Source organism: Oncorhynchus masou, unplaced genomic scaffold (genome assembly GCF_036934945.1).
Source record: "Oncorhynchus masou masou isolate Uvic2021 unplaced genomic scaffold, UVic_Omas_1.1 unplaced_scaffold_3203, whole genome shotgun sequence".
NCBI classification, from domain to species: domain Eukaryota; kingdom Metazoa; phylum Chordata; class Actinopteri; order Salmoniformes; family Salmonidae; genus Oncorhynchus; species Oncorhynchus masou.
The window spans coordinates 17,498-27,500 of NW_027009618.1; the positions used below are offsets into that span (position 1 = coordinate 17,498).

The 10,003-nt window shown below is 52.2% G+C and overlaps 1 protein-coding gene across 1 annotated transcript in view; it reads left to right on the top strand.

Moving 5' to 3' along the window:
• The first annotated feature begins 9,610 nt into the window (after nt 1-9,610).
• Nucleotides 9,611-10,003, top strand: part of LOC135534248 (rho guanine nucleotide exchange factor TIAM1-like) — a 12,473-nt gene continuing 12,080 nt past the window's right edge. The window contains exon 1 of the mRNA XM_064961331.1: nt 9,611-9,743. Within this exon, the coding sequence (XP_064817403.1) occupies nt 9,611-9,743 (133 nt within the window). The remainder of the gene's footprint in view (nt 9,744-10,003) is intronic.

Genomic DNA, 10,003 nt, shown 5'->3' on the forward strand with positions numbered 1-10,003 from the left:
ATTGTCATCATGAGGCTGTGGTGGTGGTGCTGTCATCATGAGGCTGTGTGGTGGTGCTGTCATCATGAGGTTGTGTGGTGGTGATGGTGTCATCATGAGGCTGTGTGGTGGTGGTGCTGTCATCATGAGGCTGTGTGGTGGTGGTGCTGTCATCATGAGGCTGTGTGGTGGTGGTGCTGTCATCATGAGGTTGTGTGTGGTGGTGCTGTCATCATGAGGCTGTGTGGTGGTGGTGCTGTCATCATGAGGTTGTGTGGTGGTGCTGTCATCATGAGGCTGTGTGGTGGTGGTGCTGTCATCATGAGGTTGTGTGGTGGTGCTGTCATCATGAGGCTGTGTGGTGCTGTCATCATGAGGCTGTCTGGTGCTGTCATCATGAGGCTGTGTGGTGGTGGTGCTGTCATCATGAGGCTGTGGTGGTGGTGCTGTCATCATGAGGTTGTGTGGTGGTGGTCCTGTCATCATGAGGCTGTGTGGTGGTGGTCCTGTCATCATGGGCTGGTGGTGGTGCTGTCATCATGAGGTTGTGTGGTGGTGGTGGTGCTGTCATCATGAGGCTGTGTGGTGGTGGTGCTGTCATCATGAAGCTGTGTGGTGGTGGTGCTGTCATCATGAGGTTGTGTGGTGGTGGTGCTGTCATCATGAGGCTGTGTGGTGGTGGTCCTGTCATCATGGGTTGTGTGGTGGTGCTGTCATCATGAGGCTGTGTGGTGGTGGTGGTGCTGTCATCATGAGGCTGTGTGGTGGTGGTGGTGCTGTCATCATGAGGCTGTATGGTGGTGGTGGTGCTGTCATCATGAGGTTGTGTGGTGGTGCTGTCATCATGAGGCTGTGTGTGGTGGTGCTGTCATCATGAGGCTGTATGGTGGTGGTGGTGCTGTAATCATGAGGCTGTGTGGTGGTGGTGCTGTCATCATGAGGCTGTATGGTGGTGGTGGTTGCTGTCATCATGAGGCTGTGTGGTGGTGGTGCTGTCATCATGAGGCTGTGTGGTGGTGGTGCTGTCATCATGAGGTTGTGTGGTGGTGCTGTCATCATGAGGCTGTCTGGTGGTGGTGCTGTCATCATGAGGCTGTGTGTGGTGGTGCTGTCATCATGAGGCTGTGGTGGTGGTGCTGTCATCATGAGGTTATGTGGTGGTGCTGTCATCATGAGGCTGTGTGGTGGTGGTGCTGTCATCATGAGGCTGTGTGGTGGTGGTGCTGTCATCATGAGGCTGTATGGTGGTGGTGGTGCTGTCATCATGAGGCTGTATGGTGGTGGTGGTGCTGTCATCATGAGGCTGTGTGGTGGTGATGCTGTCATCATGAGGCTGTGTGGTGGTGGTGCTGTCATCATGAGGCTGTGTCGTGGTGGTGCTGTCATCATGAGGTTGTGTGGTGGTGCTGTCATCATGAGGCTGTGTGGTGGTGGTGCTGTCATCATGAGGCTGTGTGGTGGTGGTGCTGTCATCATGAGGCTGTATGGTGGTGGTGGTGCTGTCATCATGAGGCTGTGTGGTGGTGGTGCTGTCATCATGAGGCTGTGTGGTGGTGGTGCTGTCATCATGAGGTTGTGTGGTGGTGGTGCTGTCATCATGAGGCTGTGTGGTGGTGGTGCTGTCATCATGAGGTTGTGTGGTGGTGCTGTCATCATGAGGCTGTGTGGTGGTGGTGCTGTCATCATGAGGTTGTGTGGTGGTGCTGTCATCATGAGGCTGTGTGGTGCTGTCATCATGAGGCTGTGTGGTGGTGGTGCTGTCATCATGAGGCTGTGTGGTGGTGGTGCTGTCATCATGAGGTTGTGTGGTGGTGCTGTCATCATGAGGCTGTCTGGTGGTGGTGCTGTCATCATGAGGCTGTGTGGTGGTGGTGCTGTCATCATGAGGCTGTGGTGGTGGTGCTGTCATCATGAGGTTGTGTGGTGGTGCTGTCATCATGAGGCTGTGTGGTGGTGGTGCTGTCATCATGAGGCTGTGTGGTGGTGGTGCTGTCATCATGAGGCTGTATGGTGGTGGTGGTGCTGTCATCATGAGGCTGTATGGTGGTGGTGGTGCTGTCATCATGAGGCTGTGTGGTGGTGATGCTGTCATCATGAGGCTGTGTGGTGGTGGTGCTGTCATCATGAGGCTGTGTCGTGGTGGTGCTGTCATCATGAGGTTGTGTGGTGGTGCTGTCATCATGAGGCTGTGTGGTGGTGGTGCTGTCATCATGAGGCTGTGTGGTGGTGGTGCTGTCATCATGAGGCTGTATGGTGGTGGTGGTGCTGTCATCATGAGGCTGTGTGGTGGTGGTGCTGTCATCATGAGGCTGTGTGGTGGTGGTGCTGTCATCATGAGGTTGTGTGGTGGTGGTGCTGTCATCATGAGGCTGTGTGGTGGTGGTGCTGTCATCATGAGGTTGTGTGGTGGTGCTGTCATCATGAGGCTGTGTGGTGGTGGTGCTGTCATCATGAGGTTGTGTGGTGGTGCTGTCATCATGAGGCTGTGTGGTGGTGGTGCTGTCATCATGAGGTTGTGTGGTGGTGGTGCTGTCATCATGAGGTTGTGTGGTGGTGGTGGTGCTGTCATCATGAGGCAGTATGGTGGTGGTGGTGCTGTCATCATGAGGTTGTGTGGTGGTGGTGGTGCTGTCATCAAGAGGCTGTGTGGTGGTGGTGCTGTCATCATGAGGCTGTGTGGTGGTGGTGGTGCTGTCATCATGAGGCTGTGTGGTGGTGGTGGTGCTGTCATCCTTGAGGCTGTGTGGTGGTGGTGCTGTCATCATGAGGTTGTGTGGTGGTGCTGTCATCATGAGGTTGTGTGGTGGTGGTGGTGCTGTCGTCATGAGGCTGTGCGGTGGTGGTGCTGTCATCATGAGGCTGTGTGGTGGTGGTGCTGTCATCATGAGGCTGTGTGGTGGTGGTGCTGTCATCATGAGGTTGTGTTGTGGTGGTGGTGCTGTCATCATGAGGTTGTGTTGTGGTGGTGGTGCTGTCATCATGAGGCTGTTTGGTGGTGGTGCTGTCATCATGAGGCTGTGTGGTGGTGGTGCTGTCATCATGAGGTTGTGTTGTGGTGGTGCTGTCATCATGAGGCTGTGTGGTGGTGGTGCTGTCATCATGAGGCTATGTGGTGGTGGTGCTGTCATCATGAGGCTGTCTGGTGGTGGTGGTGCTGTCATCATGAGGCTGTATGGTGGTGGTGGTGCTGTCATCATGAGGATGTGTGGTGGTGGTGCTGTCATCATGAGGCTGTGTGGTGGTGGTGCTGTCATCATGAGGCTGTCTGGTGCTGTCATCATGAGGTTGTGTGGTGGTGGTGGTGCTGTCATCATGAGGCTGTGTGGTGGTGGTGCTGTCATCATGAGGCTGTGTGGTGGTGGTCCTGTCATCATGAGGCTGTGTGGTGGTGGTGCTGTCATCATGAGGCTGTATGGTGGTGGTGCTGTCATCATGAGGTTGTGTGGTGGTGGTGGTCCTGTCATCATGAGGCTGTGTGGTGATGGTGCTGTCATCATGAGGTTGTGTGGTGGTGGTGCTGTCATCATGAGGCTGTATGGTGGTGGTGCTGTCATCATGAGGCTGTGGTGGTGGTGGTGCTGTCATCCTGAGGCTGTGTGGTGGTGGTGGTGTCATCATGAGGTTGTGTGGTGGTGCTGTCATCATGAGGCTGTCTGGTGCTGTCATCATGAGGCTGTGTGGTGGTGGTGCTGTCATCATGACTCTGTCTGGTGCTGTCATCCTGGGGCTGTGTGGTGGTGGTGCTGTCATCATGAGGCTGTGTGGTGGTGCTGTCATCATGAGGCTGTGTGGTGGTGGTGCTGTCATCATGAGGTTGTGTGGTGGTGGTGCTGTCATCATAAGGTTGTGTGGTGGTGGTGCTGTCATGAGGCTGTGTGGTGGTGGTGGTGCTGTCATCATGAGGTTGTGTGGTGGTGGTGCTGTCATCATGAGGCTGTGGTGGTGGTGCTGTCATCATGAGGTTGTGTGGTGGTGGTGCTGTCATGAGGCTGTGGTGGTGGTGCTGTCATCATGAGGTTGTGTGGTGGTGCTGTCATCATGAGGTTGTGTGGTGGTGGTGCTGTCATCATGAGGTTGTGTGGTGGTGGTGCTGTCATCATGAGGTTTTGTGGTGGTGGTGCTGTCATCATGAGGTTGTGTGGTGGTGGTGCTGTCATCATGAGGCTGTATGGTGGTGGTGCTGTCATCATGAGGTTGTGTGGTGGTGGTGGTCCTGTCATCATGAGGCTGTGTGGTGATGGTGCTGTCATCATGAGGTTGTGTGTGGTGGTGCTGTCATCATGAGGCTGTGTGGTGGTGGTGCTGTCATCATGAGGTTGTGTGGTGGTGGTGGTCCTGTCATCATGAGGCTGTGTGGTGATTGTGCTGTCATCATGAGGTTGTGTGGTGGTGGTGGTGTCATCATGAGGTTGTGTGGTGGTGGTGGTGCTGTCATCATGAGGCTGTGTGGTGGTGGTGGTGTCATCATGAGGTTGTGTGTGGTGCTGTCATCATGAGGCTGTCTGGTGCTGTCATCATGAGGCTGTGTGGTGGTGGTGCTGTCATCATGACTCTGTCTGGTGCTGTCATCATGAGGCTGTGTGGTGGTGGTGCTGTCATCATGAGGCTGTGTGGTGGTGCTGTCATCATGAGGCTGTGTGGTGGTGGTGCTGTCATCATGAGGTTGTGTGGTGGTGGTGCTGTCATCATAAGGTTGTGTGGTGGTGGTGCTGTCATGAGGCTGTGTGGTGGTGGTGGTGCTGTCATCATGAGGTTGTGTGGTGGTGGTGCTGTCATCATGAGGCTGTGTGGTGGTGGTGCTGTCATCATGAGGTTGTGTGGTGGTGGTGCTGTCATGAGGCTGTGTGGTGGTGGTGCTGTCATCATGAGGTTGTGTGGTGGTGCTGTCATCATGAGGTTGTGTGGTGGTGGTGCTGTCATCATGAGGTTGTGGTGGTGGTGCTGTCATCCATGAGGTTTTGTGGTGGTGGTGCTGTCATCATGAGGTTGTGTGGTGGTGGTGCTGTCATCATGAGGTTGTGTGGTGGTGGTGCTGTCATCATGAGGCTGTGTGGTGGTGCTGTCATCATGAGGCTGTATGGTGGTGGTGCTGTCATCATGAGGTTGTATGGTTGTGGTGCTGTCATCATGAGGTTGTGTGGTGGTGCTGTCATCATGAGGCTGTATGGTGGTGGTGCTGTCATCATGAGGTTGTGTGTGGTGGTGCTGTCATCATGAGGTTGTGTAGTGGTGGTGCTGTCATCATGAGGCTGTGTGGTGGTGGTGCTGTCATCATGAGGTTGTGTGGTGGTGGTGCTGTCATCATGAGGTTGTGTGGTGGTGGTGCTGTCATCATGAGGCTGTGTGGTGGTGGTCCTGTCATCATGAGGCTGTGGGGTGGTGGTGCTGTCATCATGAGGTTGTGTGGTGGTGCTGTCATCATGAGGTTGTGTGGTGGTGGTGCTGTCATCATGAGGCTGTGTGGTGGTGGTGCTGTCATCATGAGGTTGTGTGGTGGTGCTGTCATCATGAGACTGTGTGGTGGTGCTGTCATCATGAGGCTGTGGTGGTGGTGCTGTCATCATGGGTTGTGTGGTGGTGCTGTCATCATGAGACTGTGTGGTGGTGCTGTCATCATGGGCTGTCTGGTCCTGTCATCATGAGGCTGTGTGGTGGTGGTGCTGTCATCATGAGGCTGTCTGGTGCTGTCATCATGAGGTTGTGTTGTGGTGGCGGTCCTGTCATCATGAGGCTGTGTGTGGTGGTGCTGTCATCATGAGGCTGTGTGGTGGTGGTGCTGTCATCATGAGGCTGTGTGGTGGTGGTGCTGTCATCATGAGGTTGTGTGGTGGTGGTGGTGCTGTCATCATGAGGTTGTGTGGTGGTGGTCCTGTCATCATGAGGTTGTGTGGCTGTGCTGTCATCATGAGGTTGTGTGGTGGTGGTGGTGCTGTCATCATGAGGCTGTGTGGTGGTGGTGCTGTCATCATGAGGTTGTGTGGTGGTGCTGTCATCATGAGGCTGTGTGGTGGTGGTCCTGTCATCATGAGGCTGTCTGGTGCTGTCATCATGAGGTTGTGTGGTGGTGGTGGTGCTGTCATCATGAGGTTGTGTGGTGGTGCTGTCATCATGAGGCTGTGTGGTGGTGGTCCTGTCATCATGAGGCTGTCTGGTGCTGTCATCATGAAGCTGTGTGGTGGTGGTGCTGTCATCATGAGGTTGTGTGGTGGTGGTGCTGTCATCATGAGGCTGTGTGGTGGTGGTGCTGTCATCATGAGGCTGTGTGGTGGTGGTGCTGTCATCATGAGGTTGTGTGGGTGGTGGTGGTGCTGTCATCATGAGGTTGTGTGGTGGTGATGGTGCTGTCATCATGAGGTTGTGTGGTGGTGCTGTCATCATGAGGCTGTGTGGTGGTGGTGCTGTCATCATGAGGTTGTGTGGTGGTGGTGCTCATCATAGCCGCCATGTCGCATGATGTGTCATGTGACCTGACAGAGTGAGAACAGTTTGGTTGAACCCTCCTTAGATTCCCCATCCAGCCCGTCACCCAGCCTGTCAGCCAGCCAGCCTGTCAAAGAGGAGAGGCCGCTGGAGACTTCAGGCGACAGGCTATCATGCTATGTCAGGTTAGGTCAAGCCAATTATTGGCTGTGAATAATTGATGTAATGATGATTATGTAACGCTCTTGGCTAAGGTAGGCTAGAATCAGTATCTGTAGACTGGGATCTATCTGTAGGCTAGGATCAGTATCTGTAGGCTGGGATCAGGATCTGTAGGCTAGGATCAGTATCTGTAGGCTAGGATCAGTATCTGTAGGCTAGGATCAGTATCTGTAGGCTAGGATCAGTATCTGTAGGCTAGGATCAGTATCTGTAGGCTAAGCTAAAGGTAGGCTAGGATCAGTATCTGTAGGCTAAGCTAAGGTAGGCTAGGATCAGTATCTGTAGGCTAAGCTAAGGTAGGCTAGGATAAGTATCTGTAGGCTAAGCTAAGGTAGGCTAGGATCAGTATCTGTAGGCTAAACTAAGGTAGGCTGGATCAGTATATGTAGCTAGGATCAATGACCTCAACATGTTTAAGGGCAGGGTTGCAACCTTTACATCTGCGGAGACAGTATGGTCTCTAGGACGGGAGCCTGAGCGCTTTACTGTCAGTCTGATGATTACATGTCTGTAGACCAGTAGAATGTCCATAGACGGTGTGTGTCTCACCTCTACCTGTGTGTGTGTCCGTCTGTCCCACCTCTCCCTGTGTGTGTGTGTGTTTGTGTCCCACCTCTACCTGTGTGTGTGTGTGTCTCACCTGTGTGTCTGTACGTGTGTGTGCCTGTCCGTCCCACCTCTACCTGTGTGTCTCACCTGTGTGTCTGTCCGTCCCACCTCTACCTGTGTGTCTCACCTGTGTGTCTGTACGTGTGTGTGTCTGTCCGTCCCACCTCTACCTGTGTGTCTCACCTGTGTGTCTGTACGTGTGTGTGTCTGTCCGTCCCACCTCTACCTGTGTGTCTCACCTGTGCGTCTGTACATGTGTGTCTGTCACGTCCCCACCTCTACCTGTGTGTGTGTGTCTGTCTCACCTGTGTGTCTGTCCGTCCCACCTCTACCTGTGTGTGTCTCACCTGTACGTCTGTACGTGTGTGTGTGTGTGTCTCACCTGTGCGTCTGTACGTGTGTTTGTGTGTCTCACCTGTCGTCTGTCCCTGTGTGTTTCAGGATGTGACAGCTGGAGATGGCAGTGATACGAGGACAGTGGCATAGACGGGGAATTGACGCCCGGGCGGAGCATCAGTCCCGGCTATAAGACCATGTCTATGTCCTTCTCCGTGTGCTCGGCGGCGAAGCCGAGGAGCCTGTTCGCTGGCAGTGACAGCGGAAGCAGCAGTGGGGGAGGAGCCAGTGAGGGGGTCCAGGGGGTCTACGAGAACTTCAGACAGGTGGGTGGTGGTTCTGGTTCACACACACACACACACACACACACACACACACACACACACACACACACACACACACACACACACACACACACACACACACACACACACATATACAGTTGAAGTCGGAGGTTTACTTAAGCCAAATACATTTAAACCCAGTTTTTCATCATTCCTGATTTAATCCTAGTAAAAATTCCCTGTCTTAGTTCAGTTAGGATCACCACTTTATTTTAAGAATGTGAAATGTCAAAATAATAGTAGAGAGAATGATTTCTTTCAGCTTTTATTTCTTTCATCACATTCAGTGGGTCAGAAGTTTACATACAATCAATTAGTACATTTTTACATTTACATTTAAGTCATTTAGCAGGCGCTCTTATCCAGAGTATTTGGTAGCATTGCCTTTAAATTGTTTAAATTGGGTCAAGCGTTTCAGGTAGCCTTCCACAAGCTTTCCACAATAAGTTGGATGAATTTTTGCCCATTCCTCATGTGGAGCTGGTGTAACTGAGTCAGGTTTGTAGGCCTCCTTTCTCGCATATGCTTTTGCAGTTCTGCCCACACATTTTCTTTTGGATTGAGGTCAGGGCTTTGTGATGGCCAATCAATACCTTGACTTTGTTGTCCTTAAGCCATTTTGCCACAACTTTGAAAGTATGCTTGGGGTCATTGTCCATTTGGAAGACCCATTTTCGACCAAGTGTTAACTTCCTCACTGATGTCTTGAGATGTTGCTTCAATATATCCACATAATTTTCCTTTGTCATGATATTTTGTGAAGTGCACCAGTATCCCCTGCAGCAAAGCACCCACAACATGATGCTGCCACCCCGTGCTTCACGGTTGGGATGGTGTTCTTCAGCTTGCAAAGCTTCCTTTCCTCCAAACATAACGATCGTCATTATGTCCAAACAGTTCTATTTTTGTTTCATCAGACCAGAGGACATTTCTCCAAAAAGTACGATCTTTGTCCCCATGTGCAGTTGCAAACCGCAGTCTGGCTTTTTTGTAGGCGGTTTTGGGCAGTAGCTTCTTCCTTGCTGAGCGGCCTTTCAGGTTATGTCGATATAGGACTCGTTTTACTGTAGATATAGATACAGTTTTGTACCTATTTCCTCCAGCATCTTCACAAGGTCCTTTGCTGTTGTTCTGTGATTGATTTGTACTTTTCACAAAAGTACGTTCGGTATGAAGGCTGCGTGGTCCCCATAGTGTTTAAACTTTGCGTACTATTGTTTGTACAGATGAACGCAAGGATGAACCAGACTTGTGGAGGTCTCCATTTTTTCTGAGGTCTGCTGATTTCTTTAGAATTTCCCATGATGTCAAGCAAATAGGCACTGAGTCTGAAGGTATGCCTTGAAATACATCCACAGGTACACCTCCAATTGACTCAAATGATGTCAATATGCCTATCAGAAGCTTGAAAGCCATGACATAATTGTCTGGAATTTCTAGTTTCATTAGAGCCCGTTTGCGCTGTTCTGTGAAGGAGTAGTACACAGCGTTGTATGAGATCTTCAGTTACTCTACTCTTTTTTCACCAATCTCTGCAAGATCCCGGACACTTACACCTCCAAGTTGGCGGACATTTCTGGGGGAACTGCCCTAGCCCTCAACCTCCGATCCAACAGGTCCCAGACGTGCTCAATGGGTTGAGATCAGGGCTCTTTGCTGGCCATGGCAGAACACTGACATTCCACGCATGGAAGAGCAGTATGACTGGTGGCATTGTCATGCTGAAGGGTCATGTCAGGATGAGCCTGCAGGAAGGGTACCACATGTGGGAGGGGAGGGAGCGTCTTCACCGTAACGCACAGCATGAGATTGCCTGCAAAGACAACAAGCTCAGTCCGATGATGCTGTGAAACAATGCCTCAGACCATGATGGACCCTCCCACCTCCAAATCGATTCCTCCAGAGTACAGGCCTCGGTGTAACGCTCATTCCTTTGACGATAAACGTGAATCCGGCCATCACCCCTGGTGAGACAACACCCATGACTCGTCAGTGAAGAGCACTTTTGCCAGTCCTGTCTGGTCCAGCGATGGTGGGTTTATGCCCATAGGCAATGTTGTTGCCCGGTGGTGTCTGGTGAGGACCTGCCTTAC